The sequence below is a fragment of the Sinocyclocheilus rhinocerous genome, unplaced genomic scaffold, assembly GCF_001515625.1.
Source record: "Sinocyclocheilus rhinocerous isolate Xijiao unplaced genomic scaffold, SAMN03320098_v1.1 scaffold1338, whole genome shotgun sequence".
NCBI lineage: Eukaryota > Metazoa > Chordata > Actinopteri > Cypriniformes > Cyprinidae > Sinocyclocheilus > Sinocyclocheilus rhinocerous.
Genome location: NW_015632722.1, coordinates 541815 through 566162, shown reverse-complemented (window position 1 = coordinate 566162; position 24348 = coordinate 541815). Strand labels below are relative to the sequence as shown.

At 39.7% G+C, this 24348-nt stretch overlaps 1 protein-coding gene across 2 annotated transcripts; it reads left to right on the top strand.

Moving 5' to 3' along the window:
* The first annotated feature begins 4383 nt into the window (after positions 1-4383).
* LOC107742836 (AT-hook DNA-binding motif-containing protein 1-like) lies at positions 4384-24348 on the top strand. Of its 2 annotated transcripts, none has more exons than XM_016555894.1 (4): positions 4384-4456; positions 18296-18330; positions 18524-22904; positions 23084-24348. In XM_016555894.1, exon 3 carries the CDS (start codon positions 18662-18664, stop codon positions 22874-22876), a length of 4215 nt encoding a protein of 1404 aa, XP_016411380.1. In that variant the 5' UTR covers positions 4384-4456; positions 18296-18330; positions 18524-18661; the 3' UTR covers positions 22877-22904; positions 23084-24348. The 2 variants fall into 2 exon arrangements, with proteins under 2 accessions (XP_016411380.1, XP_016411379.1); XM_016555893.1 differs by having other exon boundaries at positions 18497-22904.

Below are 24348 nucleotides of genomic sequence, written 5' to 3'. Positions count from 1 at the left end.
ACACATCTATTAAGTAAACACTTCTTCCCAAAGTGATTTAATTATCTATTTTTTTTTGGTATGAAATTTTATTTGCACACAGACACTTTTAAACATCTACCCCCGTTTTATAGTGTACCAAATGTAATTTTTTTTTTCAACATATGAAGCTCATTTTCCCTAACCTGTATACTACTATCATTGTGTATGAGCCTATATAATGCTATAATCAAAACAAAAGAGTTCTCTGTGGGCCCACGGGGTGCTGTAGGAACAGCCCAACTGAATACATCAATGCAATCAAATAAAACTGCAATTAGTCACAGTGTGATGTTAGTGCAGTCTGTATTAGGACAGCCAAAGAATATATACATTTCTCCAAGTCCAATTTTTTAAATGGTAAAGGGAATGTTGAAAGAGCTTGGACTATGAAAGAAAATTCAAAGAAAATTTGATTACTGGAGGGCAGAGCAGAGACACTATTGGACTGTGATCTTTGACAATGTCTAGATCTCTGATAGATTCAGCTATTATATTATTCACGGCCCACGGTTCATATCAAGGACGTTAAATATTGTGTTCCATCATTATAGGACATCATTCAGTTTTTAAAGAGATAGTCCACCCAAAAATGAATTACCTCATGTTGTGCCAAACCTGTATGACTTTCTTTATTCCATGGGACACAATAGAATGTTTGGCATAATGTTAGTGGCTGACAGCCTCAGTCACTCTTCACTTTTATTGTACCTTTACAATGAAAGTGAATGAATGACTGAGTCTGTCATTTTGCCTTCTTTTGTGTTCCATGGAAGAAAGAAAGTCATACAGGTTTGAAACAACATGAGGCTGATGTGATTCATTTTTGGATGTGCTATTCCTTTAAAAGGTTTTTAAGGCTCTATGACTACATGTTCACAGTCACGGAAGAGTATCTCCATCCATATATACTTGCCATCATGGGCTTTCTGAGTAAATGAATGAGTTCATATGTACTTTCTTAAAGGGATAGTTCATCTAAACATGCAAATTCTGTCATCATTTGCTCACCTTCTTTTTCTCATTTTGAACATCTAGAAATGTCTTTTTTGGTCATACAATGTAAGCCCAAAACGGATTACCAACATTCTTCAAAATATCAATTTCGTGTTCATAGTCATGCAGGTTTGGTTCGACATGAGGGGGAGTAAATCCTGACAGAATTTAAATTTTTTGAGTGAATGAAGCATTCGAAGCGGATTGGTGCTAGTCTAGTGACATATCTCTCATTTTGAGGAAACTTCCTCTCTGATCTGAACAAGATCACTTGCGGATCCTTAATGTAGCCTAATGTGCAATATGAAAATCATTTGTGTCACGTATGCAGATCTAATGGCATTTCTTCAGAGCCCCGTCGCACTGTCTTGTTATTATATGTTTGATGCAACCCATACGCACACTGAGAGAGAGAGAGAGGGAGAGGGAGAAGAGAGAATGAACGAAGTCACGATGAGCAGAACTTCAGTACCCAGAGTCCACCAGAGGAGGAAAAAAATCTAGACAAGAATCTACGGAGGCACGGAGGCCCGGATGCCCCCGTCGACAAGGCACGTCTACAGCCCTCTCTGACTAGATTCCTCCGAGTTGGTTTGCAGAGGGCGAGAAACGGCGCAGAACGGCGCTCATTCCAATTTCTCGCGCTCGCTGCACTCCCAGGGCGCTCCTGTGACAAACTGCGGTACTCTCTTACTACAATTTCAAAAAAATTTTTATCCGACGTGGTGACAACAACACGCGAGTTTTCCCTTGTTCTCCCTATTTTTTGTGCGTTTTTTTCTGGTTTCTTTTCTTTCTTTTCTTTTCTTTTTTTTACAAAAAAAACAAACAGATGCTGAACAGACTGTTTGGCGTCGCAAGAGAGAAGAGGATCGAGATGACCAAAACCTCCGACATTCATACATAGTTGTTGTTGTTTTTTCACACAGACACCTCTGCTTTTAGGATGTTGCATGTCACCGAGCGCTCTGTGATCCAGTCGCGAGAAGCCTGATAAGTGCGTGAGGAGCGCAGCACCACAGCTGCAGCAGCGGAGCTCGGCGCCTCCCGGTGAGTGCGCGCGTCTGGCTTCACAGCCAAAATTTGCATAGTCTTCCCCTGCGCCGCGCCGCATTTCACGAGGGTTTGTGTTTTCTATTGAAGGAATTTTTATTAACCTCATCGCTGCCATTCATTGAGCTCGCGATAGGTCACTCGCATTCACACACACACACTCACACACTCCATATACATAGATTACGCTCACCTACATTCCGCGCTACATCAGACATATTACTAGCTGTAGATTGCCATTATTAAATATCACAGACACGCATTATTTTGTTGAATAAAAACGTGTGTGCGATAGACGTTTTAATGTAAGAATTTATAAATAAGCTACACAAGAATATTCGTTCGTATAGCCTATGTGAAAGAAAATTGACCGTTTGACATGCACATATTTTAAGACGTGAATGTGTCGCTGTAACACAGGGCAAACATAAATGTAGTGCCCATTGACTATGGAATACTGATGAGTGATCATAAGTGGCTGTTGACTGACGGCATGTATGAACGTCTGATGCGTTGGGTGATTATTATTATGGGGAGACGACAAACAGCCTCACGCGCCTGCCTGGAGCTCGCCAGTGACTGCACTTTTGATTAGTCTGGCTAATTATTCAGCCTCTGTCTGTCAAATGTTTAATTTCAAAGTACTTTATTGGCATGATTGTTTTACACACAATGCCAAAGCATCGATACAAAAAGAAAGAAAAACTAACAAAAAAACATATTTTTTTTAATTGTAATGAAATAGAAAAAAATTCCAGTCATGTTAATAAAGTCATGATTTTAATATATAATATAAACTCAAATTTAAAAAATCTCTTTTGTGCAGCATTGTCATGACATTTTTATTTTAATTTTTTTTATTCTGTTTGACAGTGGGCAATGATTAGCAATACAGTGGCGCGTTGGCGCAAGTCTTTTGGTTCTAGCTGTGCGCGCGACGGTGACGCGAAGATGTTTATGTTGTGACAGGCGCGATTATTCACGCCACACGCTTGGAACGTAACAAAACACGCACGTTGCTTCCCAAACACGGAAACGCGGATATTTCTAAAGACGAGGAAATGTATTACTAGTTTCTGTAGCTATATGGTGTGTTGTCATGGAGACTGACAGATAACGAGGTAAACTCACACGCGAGGATGCTAAATGCTCATTGAAATGATATGTAAAGTGTATATTTCTATAGGTCACATAGGTTTTAGTGAGTATTGTGTCTAAAGTGAAACACTAGGTTGAATAGGGAGTGGGGGGGACTGTCTGTACATGTGTTAGCCTACTTTGTCCACCTGTCAGAGAGTGTTGGCTAGTCTTATAGCTCTGGTCTCCATGGCAACCTTTATTCTGTAAAGGAAGCTTGGTTTCCCACAACAGCTGTAAACCTCTGATTGGCAGAGCTGAGAGACATAGCATTGGCTCAAGCTGACCTTGGCCACAGCTAGTATATCGCACACTGCACATACTTAGCATGGAAGCAGCTTCGCTGTCTTCCATCTACTTTTTCATTCCCTGCTGGCTGGCTGGAGCTGGGGTTTTTTTGGAGTGATTTTCACCTCTGACCTCAGTTCCTCAGTCTAGGGAGGAAGGGAGAGGCATTCGGTTGCAGGCTGCTAAGTTTATCTGCATCAGTTTTTGTGTGTGTGTGTGTGTGTGTGTGAGAGAGAAAGACACAAGACACGGAGAACTTGTGAGCAAGGATGATGATGGAGTTAGTGCGAGAGAAGGTGAGAGCGAGTATCTAGGGGTTCTGTATACCTGGCTGGTTTCTGTGTCTCTCAGTAACGAACCAACTCTAACAAGAGACAGAACCAGCTCAATTATTAAAGAGTGAGAAAGAAAGGGAGGGGAGAAAAGCAGCAGTAGCCAGAGCAACACATATACATCACATAAACAACAGCTCATGCATGCTGTGAGACACACAGATAGCATATCACATACACGACTAAAGCTCATACCATTCACTGGAAACGATCCTTGTGCATCTTTACATTTTCCAGTTTTAAAACTCATCCATTAAGAGCTTTCATGCTGCATGAAAGTGCTTATTACCTACGGTTTTAAATGAATGATATAATATCACTAATTGGATTGTTATTGAGATGTTAGTAAAACAGAAAAAAAAGCAACTCAAGCGTTTTTACATTCATGATATTGTTGCCATAGACTTTATTTGTACAGATCAGCTGATAAAGTATGTTGCATACTGAGGATATGCATTTGAATGCATTCTTTACTGACATATGCTGTTCTCTCTCATTTTCTCTATTCCCCCACCTCTCTCTCTCACTCTTCCTTTCTCTCTTTCAGGTAACAAACTGCCAGGCTAAAGATTGCCATGGAAACATGCAGTTTGAGAGTGAGATAAGAAATGATTGAGAGAATCAATGTCTAGGTAAGTGTGGTTACTGATTTAACACGGCTTTTTGTACATGTTCATGTGCTTTCATTAAGAAAAGTGAATAAGGCATGTTCGAGACCTGAGCCAATCATGTTTTTCTTTACGGTCGTGTCCCTTTTGGCATGACAACATTACACACTGACTAACGTTAAAAAAGTGAAATCGCAATCAACCACCCCTTTAAGATATAGGAATTAGACTAAAAAAAAATGTATTTCAAATTTTGCCAATCACATTCAGTTTCACAATAGTTTTTGAATTTCAAATCTATTCAGCTACATTTTAGTGAAATTGTATATATTTTGTAAAAAAGTATAATAATAAAATTTAAAATTATTATTCATAAAGAGTACCCACTTCTACATGAATGAGTGAGTGAACAGGATCTGTTTTGTAATGTGTCTGCAATATAGTCCTGCAAATTTATAGGCTGCTATTTGCAGGTTGTGAATATCAGTGTAGTTAGGATACATTTTTTGTGAGTTCGATCATTTTTGGTAGCTGTGCTTTTAATTCCACTTTGATTTTTTTTTTTTTTCAAATTTAATAAATATTTCATAATATCAACAAGTTGGTTGTAAACTTGCTTGTTAACATGCAAGTCATTCATGCAAGTCATTCATGACAAATTCCAAATCATCAATGTTTTATAGTTATAACACGTTGCAGGTGTCACATTTTTACCATTAATGCATTATAAATTATGATAGATTATATTATTATAAATATAATGAATTCACCTCAATGGTACAAAGAAAAAACAGCCGCAAAGTTATAAATGTGCAGTAGGCAAAATTTTGAGGACAGAACATTCTTCAGAATCAAATTAATCTGTTCAGGCTTCAATATCATGCAGAAAACTGTCCTCCACCTGCTCAGGAGTCCACAGATCATCAATTCTGTCTACTCAGTTCCCCATTTACAGTACTTTGCAGCACTGCATCTTTCTCATGATTTTAAGGCATGGTGCTTTTTTAATGAAATCATGATTAAAATTGGTCCCAGTGCTAAATTTACATCAGTGACCTCAGCTTTCCCACACACGACTGTGGGTGTTGTTGTGTCAGGCAGTAAGCTTCGAACACCTGTTTGCCCCCCAGGATACTCTTGTAATGCTAGAGACTCAATTTGCTGACCCTAATTGAATTCATACTAAATGCATACTGAAAATAAATAGATAGATAGATAGATAGATAGATAGATAGATGGCTGAGACTAAATAAACTAATTTGCAAAAGAAGTATTAATATTAATACAATGTATGAAACTGTGCGATTTAAAGATCATTAAAACAGGATATGAATGCGGTCTCGGGTGATTGATCAGATGTCTATCTCTCTAGCTATCCTGTCTCCTTCTGTCTAATCTCTCTTTCTTTTTCCTATCTCTCCATCTCCTGTCTTTTCCTCACCTTCAGACTCTGTTGCAGACTCTCTCACCCTCCCCGTTTCTCCTTTTCCTGTTCTATCTCTCTCTTGCACTCTCTCTCCCCCTCACTCTCTCTCTCTCTCTCTCTCTCTCTCTCTCTCTCTGTCTGCTGGAAGTTAATGAGCCCAGCTCCCCCTGGGGAACACACACTTCCTCTGCCAGAGACAGAGGAGAGAGTGAGTGAGATTACACAGTGCAGAGAGAGTGAGCGAGAGAGAGACATAGCAGTAAGTGAGAGATGGTGGAGAAGAGGAAGGGTACTATGGGGAGATAAGGGAGGAAGGAGAAAGAGCGAGCAAGAGAGAGGGAGAAAGAGATAAAGAAACAGAAGAAAGTGAGAGAGTGGGGGAAGAGCAGAGGTACTGAAGGCCAATAAGGGAGGAGAGAGAGAGAGAAAGAGAGAGAGAGAGAGTAGGAGGGAGTGGAATTTTCTGGATATGATGATAGAGGGAGTGTACAGCAGAAAGATGGATGAGTGCACTACACACTCCCATCCTGAATGAGAAGGAGAGATTTAGACCATGGAAACAGGGAATGAGAGACAGGGATAGCGAACTGAGCGAGAGAATGAGCTGTGCAGGCTAAAAAGAAACAGATGCTTTTGAATAAAGCCCCTGTGAGAGAGAGAGACTGTGAGTGAGAGTGAGAGAACACATGAAAAAGTCAAGGGAATATCTGCATATGTGCATACTAGTGTGCTAGACGCAGACAGATAGGACGAGAGAGCACATATGTGTATTTTTGAAGCAGGTCTTAACATGCTGTCAGTGTCTAGAGTTGGAATGTGCACAAGGCGGCCATTGTTGTTTAAACAGCCAGCCAGCAGCCCTTCTCCTTGGCAACGGGCTCTGCAGCAGTGTCTCCCACGGCAACAGTGGAACAGGGGTGCTGGGAGGGGGGGGAGTCAGGAAGTCAGGGCCGCAGTGGAGAGGCCCCTCTACAAAACACTGGCCTCAAGGTCTAACTCAATATGTGTGAGTGTGTGTGCGTCCGTGTCTGCGGGATGTGTGTGCCGTGCGCCCATATATCTGTATGTGTAGGGTGTGTGTGTGTTCTTAAGAGCCGGTGGGTGAGAGAACGGCTGTGCATTAGACACAATCCAGAGAGGGATAGGAGGAGGTGGGTTAGAGAGATACGCCAAAGCAGCCAGGTTTGTGTGCAGAGAGACACACCGGCTGAAATGATGGTGTAAGTATTAGCTGATTGGTTGATGAGCTGTTTACTGAATATCAGGTGGAAAGGGGAGATTAGGGCATGGATAAACACAACGTGAGAAACAGATAAATATGAGTTGGATTATGAATGAGAAAGAGAGAGAGAGAGAGAGAGAGAGAGAGGGAGGAAGGTGTGGACAGAGACACAGGTATGTGTTGGGGATGAGAAGAGGTCAAGGTTTTGCTGCTTAGCCCCTGCTGGTAGATGTTGTAACTACATATTTCTCCACTGGCTGCCATACAGAATTAGCCATGTATTCTGACAAAATACATTTTGTTAAACAATATATAAATCATTAATATTTGATTATATTATATTAGATGTTTTACTAGAGCCCAATTCATTTTGAAGGGCTCTCAAAAACATACAATGATTATTTTCCATGTCACAGCTCAAGATTGGTTGCAAATAGACAAGCAACTGACATTGAGATGAGATAAGCTTTCTCCAGGTAATGGACCTACTTGGTTAAAAAAGGATGCAATCTTACATTAAAATAAGTCAACATATTCTGTTACACCAAATACACAAAATAATGATCTTTAAAATAGCATCATATGACCCCTTTAAAAGATTTAAATGATATGTTTTTCAAAATTTATTTAAATTGACATGAAATTCTAAAACACATATTTTGATATATGTATGTGTTGCACATTTTTAAGAACAAAGATATCACAAATTATTTTGAATATTAAGGAAAGTAGTTATTTTGGATAGTTATTGGATCTCAACCCAAACTTGTGTGGGGAAAGTGGTTTCTGCCTCAAACACCACGGTAAATCAAAATAGCTCCAAAGGTGAGTTCACATTAAAATATTATTGCATATATTCCATCGCTTCTTCTCTAAATTAAAAATATTTATGAAAATAACGGTGCTGTTATAGTGGTGTGTTTGACAATGATGAAAACCAGAAATTCGAAGAAGAGTGGATAAATATTTATTTTATTTTAAATTATTATTATTACTAAATTATTTTATCTTTATTATGTCTTTATATTTGTCCACAAGTTTCAAAATTGCATAATTAGTTCTGGAGTTTTAAAATGCTCAGTTGTTGATATTTGTTAGTGTAGTTTATCAAAACTATTTGTTTTTTGTTCATGATAGTCTCTAATGATAAAGATGATGTCTGGGGGTTTCTTGTTATTGTATCATATTTAAAAATAACAGTAGAGCGTCCTCAACTTTTTGTCTTTGTCTCTACTCACATTGTAATGTTCATTCCACCTTATTTTTCAACACGGAAGAAAACCATTTACTGTGAATGTGCAATATTTCCAGTTCATTAGTTTCTATACACTAAAAAAATCAGCAAAAATAGGGCACAGTATTAATAGGAATTTTGTGTATTGATTTTATATGTTTTACCTGTATTGTGAATTTTGCACTGCATTGCATTGTGTTTTATAGTTCACGGAAATGTCTGTTAAATGAATGAATAATGTTTTTTTGTTCCCCCCATGTTGGTAAATAACTAGAAGAATAACAAAGTAACTGAAAACAAAAATAACTGAAAGTGGCTGACATTGAAAACCTTGCACATTTAAGTTAAAAATGCCCATTCCTGCTCTTTTTTTCTTTTTTTTTTAAATAAGGAAGATAGTGAGTGTATTTGAATTGTGTTGTCTCTACTCTCATACCTTTCCTCAGCTTTACATTCCTGTTTTCTTGAGCATTTCATTCAGCTGTGAAGTGCGAATGACTGGTGCTAAAATGCCATGTGCGGATTCATCAGCACATGGTGTACATAGAACAGGAATGCCCTTGTTTCATTTCTGGTACCTGAAAACTCTTCTGATTTAGCTGTTTAGTACTCAACTAGATTAAATGACCACAATACACATCTCTAGTATGTTTACCAAACGCTCTGTCTCTGCCTCTCACTTATAGCTGCTGTTGGATGGCTGTTCCCAGCTGGTGCAGTGGTCATATGACCAAGTGGAGGGGCGGGAGGTCAGGATGGTGTAGTCTCTGCTCCTCTTAAAATAATCTAGTAGACAAGCACAAGAAAATAAGGAAAGCAAAAAGTAAAAAGAAAAGACAGCAAGTAGAAGATATGTGTGTGTATGTGGTGTGTGTGTGTGTGTGTGTGTGTGTGTGTTTGGCTGGGCTGGGCTGGGCTGAGTGTTGAATGCAGTCTCTGGTGATGAAGATTATAAGGAATTTCCTGCAGCTGGGGACAAGAGAGAGTGTTCAAGTAATAGAAAGTGAACGAAAAAGAGGGAGCGAGTGAGAAAGGTAGAGAGAGGAGGGGAGGAGGGGAGGAGGGAATGAGAGGTTATAGAGAGGGAAGAGGAAGAGATGCATGAGATATTAAGAATGCAGATGAGAACGAAGAAGAAAAGAGTTTGAGATTGAGACTGAGGAATGATGGAGGCATTGAAAGCAAATGAGGCAAGCCAGAAGAAAGACAGTGAGCTGCCTGTAGGAAGCATTTTAAGTCATGCACACTTAATTATGCTCCTCCTGATATACCTTTGTTCATTTGAATTGTAAGGCAGCATCACATGCATCCCCATTTCCCCCAGAATGCTGTAAAACTTGTCAAAAACTCATAGAAATGTTGTTGAAAAATGTACATAAAATTCATTAGATACTAATAAAGATTTTTCAAAAGAAATTACTACTTCTGTTCAGCAAGGATGGATTAAATGTATTAAAAGTGACAGTGAGGACATATATAATATCACAAAATAATCTCTTTCAAATAAATACTGTTCTTTTAAACTTTCTATTTATCAAAAATTCCTGAAAATAATGTTTCGTGGTTTCCAAAAACTATTTCTGCTTTCAACATTGATAATAGGAAGAAATGTTTCTGGAGCAGCAAATCAGCATATTAGAATGATTTCTGAGGGATCATTTGACACTAAAGACTGGAGTAATGGCTGCTGAAAATTCAGCTTTGCCATCACAGGAATAAATTACATTCTGAAATATATTACAATTTGTAATAATATGTCACAATATAATTGTTTTTACTTTATTTTTTATCAAATTATTGCAGCCTTGGTGAGAATAAGAGACTTTTTTCAAAAACATTAAAATATCTTATCAACCCCAAACTTCTGAATGGCATTGTATATTTATGGGTAGTAGAGTATTGCGTTGTTTGAATTCACTTGTATTGAATTAAATTGAGAGTCAAGTCTTTTATGCATTTAACACTATTTATATGACACATTGAGTTCCTGCCTAGTTGAGCTTTCCAAATCAATCACTTACAACAGGGGTTTTCAAATTATAAAATATATTTTAGGCAAAGTTTGCATAAACTTAAGACATTAACACATTCATTTTACACACACTTTATGTGTCATTCACGCCTATACATATTTGCTCTTATTTCTCTTAGGAATACTACAAACATCAGTAACACTTTAGAATAGGGAACACATATTCACTATTAACTAAGAGTTTTCCCTCAATAAACTCCTAATTTGCTGCTTATTAATAGTTAGTAAGGTAGTTGCTAAGTTTAGGTATTAGGTATAGGTTAATGGATCTAAAATAAGGCATTGATATTTTCTATATAAGTAATAATATATAGCCAATATGCAAGTAATATGCATGCTAATAAGCAACTAGTTAAATGTTTGAATTGGTCCTTAAAATAAAGTGTTACCCAAAAATCATGTGGTTAATCACATTGTTTTTATAATATCATTATTATTATTTTCTCAAACACTAAAAAAGGGATATATACATGAAAATATATAGCTGTATTTTAGGAACACAAGGGGATCATCATGTTTTGGGGTCCGTGACACTAAAAGGTTAGTAAACCCCTTATGACTTATGAGGTTCCAGTTAGGATGCTGACTATGTAGGCAGTGAGGCAGCTGACTAGGTTTTGAAACAAAGCTATTGTGTGTGTGTGTGAGATGACAGCTGTGTTTCTGCAGAGTGTCACTCGAGTGTCTCTGTGGATCTTATGACCCACTTACCTCTCTCTTACTCTAACTCAAACTCTCTCTCTCTCTCTCTCTCTCTCTCTCTCTCTCTCTCTCATTCCCCTCTTCTTCCTTGCCCCACCTCCCCCTCTAAGCTTTCTCCTACATTCTCTCTCACCCTGTCTTGCTCTAACTTTCTCTGTTTCTCTCTCTCTCTTTCTCTGTCACTCGCCCTCACACACTGTTGGGGCTGCTGCCTGTATCTTAGCAACAACTGCACTCTCATTTGAACTGAGTGAGTGCTTTTCCCTAACACACCCACTGACACACAGACACACACTTGTGTAAACACACGCACACACACTCGCACAAGCACTCCTTTGCACTTGTGTAAACAGACACACATCTCAGCACAAACACTTGTGCAAACATACTTGCACATCGCACTCAAAAAAAGTTGGGTGTGAGATACAGACCAGACAATGCATGTGTGTGCATCCATGGGTGTGTTTGAGCATGTGTCCGTGTTTTAAAGTGTTTTTGGAGTACTTCCAATCACTGCATCTTTACGGTTTTGTTGTACCTGTATGCCATAATCAATTTCATACAGTTCAGTGGACAACAAGATCACTTACACTATGTTTAGGATCTATATTTACCTATTCATATGATTTTCTATTGTTTACATGTTGCTTATGAGTTATTTCCTATTCATGTCTGATGTAAATGGCTTTCTGGTCATGATTTAGTCTGTGATTGGCTGAAATTTCATGAGATCTAAAATAAATACCATTCTGAGCATTCAGTCTTGTTGCAGGATGAGTCAACCAATAATCTTGTTTTGTGCTATGGTATTTGTTTACAGCATGGCTGATTTTGCCAATGGACAGGTGGGCATCAATGTAGAATTTCATGTCTGTCATTGGACAGTGAATCTAAAGGCAGCTGTGTGATTGGCTAAATGTTACCAGCTGTTTGGATCCCCTGGGGAGCATTCCAGCAGTTAAAAGGATTGGAGCAATGGAGAAAGAGAAAAAACGTGTGTGGAGAATCGAAAAAGCATAAAAGCGGAGGGAGACAAAAAGAGGGAGCTGCATAGAGAAGTCAAATACATACTAATTCAAATACAAAAAAGGTGAAACTACAGAAAGGGGTTATGGGATGGATTTTCTCAGAGGAGGCAAGGGAGATAATATAATTAATAGCTAGTACAAAAAAGCAAAAACAAATCTGAGATTTTTTTTTTGTCTCCCTTAAGCTCATTGTTAACAGAGGATTTGTTGATTATTAGGGTTAAAAGATTGTGATTATTATAAACCGTTACTTATAATAATAGTTTTAGGCAGTAGAAACAAAAACAAAACAAAAAAAAATAGGGATATTACGTTGAAATAAAAATTCTGGCAGATAATGTGTTTAATGATAAATTAATTTAAAAAAATAAATAAATAAAATCAGCCATTTAAAAATGAATTTAGGCATCCCAACATGTATGAAATGGTATGAAAAATGGATTTTCATTTTGAGATGTGGTAAAGATTACGTACATCTAACAGTGTTATTAAATTATAAGTGTTTTTAATATATACTTTAAGTGAGCAGATGGCAAAAAAAATTAGCATGCACAATTAAATATTCAATATTGTTTAATTGTAAATACAATATCTCTAATATCTGCCAATAACCAATATGATACAGATATGTTGTGTAATTATGTAAAAAAAAAATTGTAAACTTAATTGTGTATATATATAAAAAAACTAATTACAAGCAAAATATTACAAAACTGATATGCTTCATGTTCCATTTACCTTCATGTTACCATTAACCTGTAAACTGTGTAAACATCACAATTCCTCAAACCCAAGGAGTGTCTTTGCTTCCTCGTTTCAGTAATCTACCACACGCCACTAGTTTGGAAAGAGTGAAAGCCACATTTAATTAGTACACAAAGCAGACCAATGCTAGCATCACTCATGTCTACTCTCTCTCTTTTACACACACTCATCACTGACTTAATCCAGCTCACTAGTCTGTCCTGGCAGGCAAATATGTGATGGTGCCAGAACTGTGAGAGAAGAGTAGGAGAAGCTCCAGACATTCAATCTCTTTCTCTCAAACGCTTAGGAGGAGGAATGTGTGTGAATATCTGAGAGACTCTGTGTGAGCGATTTGGTGTGTGCGTGACTGTAATTAAAGTGCTGTTCTGCAGTTGTGCTTGTTCCTGTCTTCTGTGAGACTGATGCTTAATTAATGAGTGGTATTAATTAGAGAAAGAGAAGGAGGCAGAAAGCAAATTTAAAGTGTGAGCAAGTTAGAGAGATGGAATTTAAGGGTGATCTAAAAGCTATATTTGTTTGTGTGCACCTAGCTGTTGACCCTCAGACAACATAATCTACATTTGATTCAGGATGCAGACATATAATACAGGACTGGCTGAGATTTAAGCACACATGCTTGTTAATGTGATTATCTGATACTCCTCTCTGTTTCTTCGCTATATGGACTGGACTTGACCCTTGTAGTTGGCATTACAAGTTAAAGGGATAGTTCACCCCAAAATAAATATTGTCATCATTTATTCACCTTCATGTCGCTCCAGATTAGGGTTGCAAAGGGGTGGAAAATTTCCAAAAAAATCCTGGAAAGTTTGCAAAATTTCTGGAATATTTCTGAAATTTACTGGAAATTTTCCACCTTTTTGCAACCCTACTCCAGATCTGTGAGACTTTCACTCTTTTCTGAAACACATGAAGATATTTTGGAAAATGTGTGTTTTCAACTTTTTTTTTTTGTCTGTATATTGAAAGTCAATGAATGAAAGATATACAGGTTTGAGATGATATGAGGACAAGTAAATGATGACAGAATGTTTTTTTTTATATATATATCATGTTTCCAGTTAACAGTTATGTCATGTAATGGCACCTTGCCTATACAAATGATTTGTCCAAATAATATACTCAAATAATCTTTCAGCAGATTGTTGAAATTTTGGCAAGGGAACAAACATTAAACATGAAACATAAAAAGCCAAATAATTAATTAAATTGTACCATACTATTTTAGTGAATATTAATGTTCTTAGTAATTAGCTTATCTTTGGAGTGTTACAAGCTGTTCGTGAATAGATAAGATGCCTAAATTGCAAAGACTAAAGTCTCAAACCCAAAGAGATATTCTTTATAAAATTTAAGACTGGTCCACACCCTCCTAAAACGTCTCGTTTAAACATGCCCCACATGTCTACGTCACGATAGGGCTGGACGATATAGCCAGAATTTATATCACGGTATACAGGTGCATCTCAATAAATTAGAATGTCATGGAAAAGTTCATTTATTTCAGTAATTCAACTCAAATTGTGAAACTCGTGTATTAAATAAATTCAATGGCTCCGAGTCGCTGCAGAAAACAACAAAATTGAACAACAACAAAAAAACAGGAAATGTTGCTGGAGACAGGCTTATTGAAAATGCAAATTCATTCTCTGCCAGCAGGAGGCGCTTTTAGAGTGATAAAACTAGCGGTTTCCCTGGTAATGGCTGTAATCAAAGCAGCTCCGCTCATGAACGCTACTTTATCAGATAAAAATGAAAATGTCATCGAAACTTTTCTGAAGACAGTCGGTTGCCTTCAGAGATACATTCATATAAAACACCTGCGCCGTGTTTTTATTTTGAAACGTGCAGTGCTCGTTTATTCAACGAAGTCAAACGCCACAAATAAATCAATGTATGGGAAACACTGGTAATGTATATCGAAATATCGGAAATGTGTTTAAAAATCATATCACCGTTATTGAAAAAAATTATATCGTGATACATATTGATATTGAATTATTGTCCAGCCCTACGTCACGATGTGGGAAGATTTGCATAACGCCGCCCAACAAAGAAAGAAGGCGTAACTTTGTTGTTGCTGCCGCCGCCGCCATGTTGTAAAGACGCTGTAGAAAGGAATTATGTTTCAATATTCTATGAAATATTCTATATTATTATGAAAATCTTGTCAATTATTACTCCCATTATTACACGTGTTTTTTCATTACATGTTGCCCCAAAAACGCATTAATATGCAAATTAGATTTAGTTTATAGATACATTGTATATAATGAGAAAACCTGTTTATGGCCATTTTACACACATTTTGCAGAAAGAAAAATAGTATATTGAATCATTCTGTTATAACATAGTTGAGAATCATCTTTATACAAAGTTAGATAAAAAAAAAATCTTGAAAACTAAAAATGTATTGGTGATTTAAAAAATCAATTGTTTTTGCCTATGCATGTTCATTCATAGCATAACCTATGAATGAAATATCTTTTTTTTAATATATATATTTTTTTACATTATTTTTAATGCTCTAAACAATGTAAAGACATGGAAAAAACTAACTTTTTCCTAAAACTTTTTTCTCGGGTCTTAAGAGGTTAAAATGGGTTTTATTGGTTTTGTCTCTTTTTATCTCGTTGCGCCGGGACACGGCGTGAGCTTTGTAAAAATCGACGCGTTTCAGAAAGGGGGTGCATAGAGGAGAAACAATAATGTACAGTGGAAAATAATGTGTTTTTTGAACCTTAAACCGCATAAACACATTTCATTACACCAAATACACAAAATAATGTTCTTTTTGGCAACATCATATGACCCCTTTAAGTGAATTTGTGATGAGTTCCTGCTATGAGTTCTTGTGCGGTGTACAACGAGCATGTAAAATGGATTAGATACCAAGCCAATAGATGCCAGGCATGACAATCAGCAAGTTGATCTTCAAAGACCTTGGCGCTCTTGTTTTCAGTGTTCGAAATGGTGTCAAGGAGATTAAGGCCTACAGAGTTGTAGTCAACATCACAGGATGTGGCCATTAGAGGAAGATTTCACAACAGAATACTTCAAATGGTAGAAAAACTTCTTCAACTGACACACAGATTCAAGCTGACCTTCAAACACAAGCTTTCACCATCTATTGCCAGCCCAATGAAAGGGTAATAAGTTTGAAGTCCCAGGTAGACCCCACTAGTGAGCGAGACATAAGTGCAGGATAGTAGCCAAAACATGCCTGAACATGCCTTAACAGCAATCCGTCTGAAGACCAAGATCAGACCATTTTGGTATAGTACATCAATATCACTATGTTTACTGACAACAAAATTAAGCTTTCAAAGAAGAGGAGAGTCAAACACAAGAGAGTTTCATTGATGTTTTGGATTGTTTTGTTGCCCTTGGCACCGTGAACATGTGCATGGTTTCAAGATGTCAGGCAAAGACTGAAAAATTTTGGAGAGCACTTTTGAAAGAAGTGTCAGAAACTTGGTATTGAGTGAAAGTCATGGGCCTTCCAGCACAACCAGCAATGTGTTCAGATCTAAATTTCTCTGAAAACCTGTGAGAAAAGAAAATTGTGAGCAGGCAGCACTGAAATCTGGGAGAATCAAAGCACAAGAAGATCAGGCCAATCTGGCAATACAGTAGTGTGGGAAGCTTATCCATGGCTCTAAACACTTGATTGCAGCAATTCTGTTTGTGCCACAGAATATTAAGTGTACGGGGGAAATGCTGTTTTGTTTTCTAGGTGGAAGAAATAATTATGTGCAGCAAATGTAAAGTTTCAGCAGCGCTTGTAGTGAAATAAAGGATTGTGGAGACTAAATATTTAATTTTTTTTAGCAAAAGTTATGTTATGAAAGTTAAAAGTTATGTGCAAGGGTGCATTTTTTATGTATATTTGTCTCTGTATCAGTGTCTTCAAGAATGCAAGTGTGGCAGCTTGTTCGGCACCATGTACTGTAGCACATGTTTCTGGTTCGCTCACTCACTCTCTCTTTCTGCACTTTCCCTATCATTGCCAGTTAGTAATAAAAACCATGTGGAGCAGACTGAGAGATGGATAGAACTGTAATGTGTGTGTGAGAGTCCAGCCCCTGGACTTATTTACACCACTACAATGTTTATCACAAATGAAATTAAATTCTTAAAGGAATAGTTAAGCTAAAATGAAAATGTTGTCATCATTTATTCACCCCGATCTCATTTCGATCCTGTGCTATATTGTTCTAAAAGCAATATGAGATGTTAGTCTGAAATGTCAAGGCTGCTGCTTTCTACATGAAATGTTTTGTGCACACACAAAAATATTATATAGCTTCAGAATACTTGGAATATAGCACATGTGTAGGCTGTATAGGATTGATTGATTGATTGATTGATTGATTGATTGATTTTGGTTTATGCAGTATTCACTTTTATTCTGCCTAAGAATAAAAATAATAATAAAGGGTTGGAATTACATGGGAGTGAGTTAAATGTAAATATGACAGCTTTCCTTTTTTTTGAAAAATGTTTGCATGCACTTATCTACTTTCCTTTATTTTTCAGGTTGCAATTTGAAAAATTTGTTTTTTACTCTAAATTCCCCTGTTTTATTCACATATTCTTTCATCCATCCATCTCTTTCTTTAGGAACTCTATATCCATCTACATCCTCTTCCTCTTGTCTCTTTGCTGCCCCCTGCTGCCATGTCCCAACTTCTCTGCATTCTAGCCATGTCTCTGCAGGTTATATTTTCGTGTAGCTCACCAATATGTTTGGGGTTTTTATGTATATATATATAGGTTTTTGTTAGTGAGAGCCAGTGCTTTTTTGCTGGCCCAAATTTTCAACCAGTTACAATGCAGACATTTTTTAAATCATTTGATGATTTTGATACTTTGCATCAAAATATATGGAAACTATCACCATGTATTTTAAAAACAATGATAGCGAGGCCTCATGACACATCACACAATAAAACTGAAAAGTAATAAACTGTGGCAGGCAAACATTTCTTCATCAAATACTGTTTTGAATATTGTACATGTTAAAATTTAAACATACATTTCACTTTGGGCATTTCTCAACAGTTTATAGATGATGTCGATAATTCTCTTTTTCCTCTTAATTTGTAAATTCAGACTTTGCACTAAGGATTTTTGAGTGATTATTGATTCTTGATTATTGCTAGTGATCACAGCTGTTAAACTGTGTTCAAGACTTTGCGTGCCTGTTATTTTTCATTTTTCTGCACTAAAGTTTACTTAAAATGCTTTAAATTGCCAAATGTATAGCATATAAAACAGTTGCCTATCCAGTGAGACATATGTCGTATTGCCATAGTGAGGCCTGCAATCTATTGCATTGGAAAGGAAAACTATGTAACTATGGTTACCGTTCCACTCATATTCTATTGCCATGGTTACAACTGTTCTCTAACTGTATTGCCATAGTGACAAGTGTCCTTTCGCCCACAGGGATAACACAAAGCATGGCCACAGCAGCAGACATGGTAAGAACAACTGCAGCTATTTCAATAGCATTTTCAGCTATGTTGTACAGTATTTGTTTGCATTCCTCAACAGTAAGTAAATATGAACATATTTTTTGTGTGTTTTGTCCCCTTTTCCCTGGGAAATAACCTGCTATCTGCACTCTTGTAAACTGGGGACCCCAAGACTGCCTGATGGTCCAATTCATTCTAGCCAAGAATAACAGCGAGAGGAAAGAGTTGAAACAAGCTACCAGCTAAACTGGACCCAGCTCACAGTTAAACCTAACACAGCACCATCACTGACACATATATATAAATACGAAGATCCTGATCTGCAATTTTGGGGGTAATGAGCCGTCTGTCAGGTCGCCTACGCTCTGGAGGTGTTCGTTTGACTTGTGAGGCACTGGCTGACAAGGATTGCAGTGATGATGAGGGCCCCTCTTTATGGGAGGGGGATGAAGAACCTGGGGGCACATCTGTAGGACCCACTTATTCTAATCCAGCCAGCTCACTACATTACCGCTTTTATTCGCCTCCCTCTTTAGCTAATGGTCTGCGGAACCATGAAGAGCAACTTCGACGTAGAGCAAGGAAACGTAGGCAGACAGATTATGTGGAGCAAATACACACACAAGAACAAATGCTCATTCAGCAAAACACACAACCACAGATGTGCACAACACAACACTCACTCACACAGTCGAGCACACACCTGCAGCCTCATACCCACATTCCAATGGATACACATATGTGGATGGACACAAACATGCTAACACAGAAGCGCACACAGAAAGGCATGTGCACGCCTATAGACACTGGCTCCTCAGTTATGGAGCAGGACCCTTCCCTTATTCCAGAAGACTTGTCTTTACCTTCCAAGACTGACACACATAATGTACATGTTCAGTCAGCCCCTTTGTTACACACCACCTTTCCTCCAAACAATTTGACACCTCCTCAATACAACCCTTCCACTTTACCCAAGGAGGAGACAGAACACAATTCAACATGTAAGCCAGAAATGGATCACACCAGCGACCTAGACCACATTCGTATAATAGGCCAAGCCAGTGTCATGACCTCTGTGGAGGCTGAAAGGAAGTATACCCTGCGGAGCTCTGGCCGGCCACGTTTCCCCTGCCATCTTCGTAAATCATCCCGTTTACGTAGAGCTGCTGAGGAAAATATGTTCAAAAGAGAAATGGACCAAAAGGATGAAGAAGAGGAGGAGAATAGAGTCTGGAGAACAGAGGACATAAGACCAATGGAGGAGCATCCCCCAGAGGTGTGTGATGCTGCCTCATCATTTGAGGTTTTACCATCATCAACTATACCAGCAGGTGCTACACCAAATCATAGCATGAGAACATCAGAAGGAGAAGGCATTGTTACTCACCACTCAGTTAGAGGGAGACGACAGGGACGTTATTTAGGTGTGAGGAAGATTGTAGTAAAAGTAGCCAGAATACCTGTACACATGAGCCGACGACAGAAAAGCTACAAGATCTCATCCCTGGAGCCAGTGTGTGCTGGACCCCGTGGGGAAGGGGTCACAACAGGAGAGGGGCCCGAGGGGAGTGTAGGAGGTGAGCCAGGACCTAATGTTTCAAGAGAGCCCACCGCACTACTCCGCGTGAAGAACAATGGAAAGAGTGTGATGGTGATGTTTCCACCAGGAGAGCTTCCTGTAATCTTGAAGCGACGCAGGGGACGCCCCCCTAAACAGGCATTACCAGGACCACCTGACATGCATGAGACCAGAGTGGGAGCAGCCAGTGCCGCAGAGCCCAAAAAAATTCGGAGGAGGCGAACAGTAAAGCTACCATCTCCACAGCCCTCATATGTTAATGATACCAATGATGTTAAAGTAGAATATGCAGATGTCCTCTCCAAACTGGCCTTCTTGAACAGACAACCTCCCAGCACAGGCCGCTGCTCCCCTCCACGCTGCTGGACCCCAACAGAGCCTGAAACTTTCCACATACCACCAGAAAATCCATCCCTTTCCACTCTTTTGCACCGCCTCACAGCATTCCGCAGGAGAGGTGGTCGTGCAGGCTGTATGGGCAGTAGAGGAGGGGGAGCAGCTGGATCCTCTGATTCCTTTAAGAGGTCATTCAGTGACTTTTTTGAAACAATTGGCAAGAAGCGGAAGGCCCCTGCATCTGAACCAGGAACTCCTCGAAAAAGAGGCAAGGGTGTTGCTGGGGGAATAAGTAGGGCAGCTTTAGGTGACTCTGCACAAGGTGAGAAGGTTAGAAAACGTAGATCACGAAAGAATGGGACTTTAAAAAATGGTCCAGGTGCACAAGAGGAAGATTGGATAGGGAAAGGCGACAGAGATATTTCTGAGAAAGCTAGCAGTTATCAGAGCCCTTGTTCCCCTCGTGGAAGTTTTCAAAGCAGTGAGGCTAGTAAGGGGGGGATGTACCACAGCCCCGGTATGAGAGGGGTAGGCAGTGGAGAAGAGTCTCAGGGAATGTTTGCAGGATATTTTCGCTCTCTTCTTGATTCTGATGACTCATCTGACCTGCTAGATATCTCTATGTCCAGCCCTGCTGGACGCCAGGAAGGTCGTAAGCTCACCCCAGGATATGAGGGTAGCAGCCCTGGTGCAGCCCATCGTTGGTCTCCTGCCTTTCCTAAAAGAAGTCCTAAAGGAGCAGCCTGTCTTGGGGAAGGGGCGCCATTAACCTCACCCCAAACTCAAGGCAGCTCGACAACTAAACCCTCATATTCATACAGTGTCTCACAGACTTCTCCCACCCCATCCTTCCCTAAATCCCCTGCACTCTTGCTTTCCCGTTCACCAAGCTCCCCACATCCATCTGGAGGTTATCCTCAATATCCACCTAGTTATAGTGCTGGGGTTCCTCAAGGAGGAAGCATTTACCCCCTCCCTCAACAGCAGCAACAACAGCAAAGGCCAAGTGACTGTAGCTTTACATATGGCACAAAAACTCCCTCTGTTCCCTCTGCACAGTGTCAGATGAGTTATTCCAACTACCAGGGTTCTGCCAAGCGCAATTATAGTGGATATCCATGCCCACCCCATTCAACCATACAGCGAGGGGACTCTGGCCCAACCCCACCGGGTGGAAGTTATATGTCAATGTCAAAGTCTAGCCCCTATTCCTTATCCTCTTCTCCGCCTGAGGGTTGCAGACAGTACACCTCTACAGCTCAGTGGGGATACAGACAAGGGGGAAATAACTGGGGTGGTGATGCATATGGTACTCATCAGTTTCATGGTTACTCTGACTATAGGGTAGCTGGAACTGGATCAGAATCCAAAGACATTCTGGACATCTCAAACTACACACCCCAAAAAGCCAAACAGCGTCCTTGCCCTGACACACTCTCTGAATCCTCCTCAGATTCCTCCCACACTGGTGGAGGAGGGATGGGTGTTGTGGGGGGAACATTTCGCCCAAAGGATGTTCCTATGCCTGAGGGTCAGTCTAGTCTTTCAAGCCTGGAGAAGCTAATGCTTGACTGGAATGAGAATTCGGCAGGCCCGTCTTACAACTGGAGTCAGAATGTACTATTCCAAGGGGGGGCAAAACCAGGTCGTGGGCGAAGAAAAAAGTCTGAGGCACACAATGAGAAGGAAGCATGCTCTGTTCCCCCAGGATCACCTGCCAGCCCTCCTATGCAAGGGGGAGGGCCAAAACGTAGTGCTACAGGTGGTAGACAACCGAGAGGAGCCAGAGGCAGGGGAGGATTCTCTCCTTGCCAAAGAGATCATCCACCACCACCAAAAACCAAATCTCAAAAGCCTTCAGCCCCATCAGGGTCAGGGCAGATGTGTTCAGGGGGTGTATACCAGGAAGCATTGGACTACTACAGTGGAGATAGTAGTAGCCTGTCTCCTCTCAGCCATGCCCCAGAGTCCTGTGAATACCCCTCTCCATATTCTTTCCATACTTCTACTCCCTCCTCAGATGAGCGATTTGCTCATGTCTACCCTGTAGACTCTGCCTCTGTATCCCCCAGTTTATCAAATCAGTCAGATGCCCTAAAGCAGTACCCTAAACCTGGTCCTCCCTCCCAGACTTATGGGCATGCTGCCAGGACTTTTAGCCCAACCCTCTCGCCAACCCCTCGCCTCTTGCCACATTGTGGTTCTGCCATGAGTCCGCATCGGGTCCCAAAAGACCAGTTCTCCCAGTATGATTCCCCCAGTTACAGTGGCTCTCCCTGCTGGTTTGGGCAAGGAGGAAGTGTTGCTGGCAGTCCCCAAAACTATGAGGAACAGCGACCACCAGCAGTCTCTTTGCCCTCCCACAAACGGGACATGTCATTGATGGTCTCTGGGATGAGAGTTCCATCCCATTCATCCTACCCTTCCCCTTTACAAAGAGGTCCTTCAATGTCAACTTCATGTGTGAGTGGAACTCTGGACTCTTCCCCACAGCATGAAGAGATGGGTTACCATGGTAACTTGGACAGCTATGCACCCATTGGACACCGTTATGCACCCCAAACAGCCCGGGGAGGGGTACTTTGCCAGCTTCTTGACCAGCCCAGCGAAGAAGGCTTCACCGTCACCAGCCTGTAGTTGGAATTAGCTTGGCATCCCTAAAGAGGTAAGACATTAATTCTGGGACATAGCTCAGATGATTGCAGTATGAAAAGTAGATACTTGAATGCTGCCATAAACTATATTTATATTGTAATGTAAGTTTTTGTCATTATGTATTGAGACTAATCCTAACCCTCATTTGACTATTCTTTTTTTTTTTTTTTTCTTTTCTTTCCTTGACAGATGAAATGGACAGTACCCTTTTCATATTTTTAATATTTTTTAAAGGATAAGCTTTGGAAGACACTTACTGAGTTAGACTGAAGAGTTTCAGAGCTATGGACTAAATAAAGACTTCTCCAGCAGTGACAATCAAGATCCAAATCCATACACATGGACACACACAGAAACACATGCACGAACACAAACATACTATGTGATCACAAAACATTCACATACTTTTCATACACTGACTTGCAACTGTAAATGCACGCACAAAAATAACTAATATTGCTATACAGCTTGGGCTAGAGATTATTTAACAAAGAATGAACACTGCTAGTTTCACGAAGAAACCAATTTGATGAAATGCAGGGAACAAACTAGTCCCTTTCTTTTAGAGTGCAACTGTGCAAATGTGATTCACACATACCCACATTTCAGTGATGCCCAAAAACTAAACTAATGTGAGAGACCACACAAAAGGTTTTTGTCTACATCCTGATCTTGCTCCCTCTTTCTCTGTCTGTTTTAGTCTCAAAACCTCTGATTTTGTCACTGGGGAGATTACTTAATCCTAAACGTCGGTCCACTCCTTCAGCATCTATAAATGGTGACTGCACAAACTCTGCCCTCTCCTCACTTTTAAGTTCAACATAAAAAAAAACAGCGTTTGTACATAAGCTACTCAAATGGTTCCATCACTTGAGGAGCTCACTGCTATGAAAACAACCGAATCTCAGAGTCCTGCTGAAAGAGACATACGTTAAAGCAGCAATGTCATGACAGTGTTTTGGAACTGCTGTAAGGACACATGAGGGAAATACCAGTTTTATGTGGCTTTAAATTGTTCAGCTTGGGTTTGTGCAAGTACAGTTTAAGTAATATTTTTTATCAGTGGCCTGGTCTGGTCCCAAAGGAATGTGTCTAAATTTGATCCCTTCAACCGTCGCTCTGGATCTGCAGCATGGTCACTTTGTGCCCAACATCCAACTCTCATTTGTGTGTTTTTATCACAACAGGAGGACAGACACCCATGCACTGCCCCCGAATGATGCTGTCCTTGTCAACATGTTTAGAGGCCAGGGCACTTTCCACCCTGGATTTGATGGCCTGGAACTCAGGGTGTGGACAATGCATATTCGCCTCCTCTTTTTCTTTCATCCCTCTGTTCATATTTCTTGTGGTCCGCTGTGTCGTACAGTGATTTTTTGTGATGAAATATTGTATCTGTCTGTTCCATATACTGTATCTGAGGTGAAAATATTTAAATACACATTCTGTTCTGA

What these genes read in the sequence shown, in the direction of transcription:
- LOC107742836 (XM_016555894.1), top strand. Translation starts at nt 18,662, where the DNA reads ATGAGCCGTCTGTCAGGTCGCCTACGCTCTGGAGGTGTTCGTTTGACT.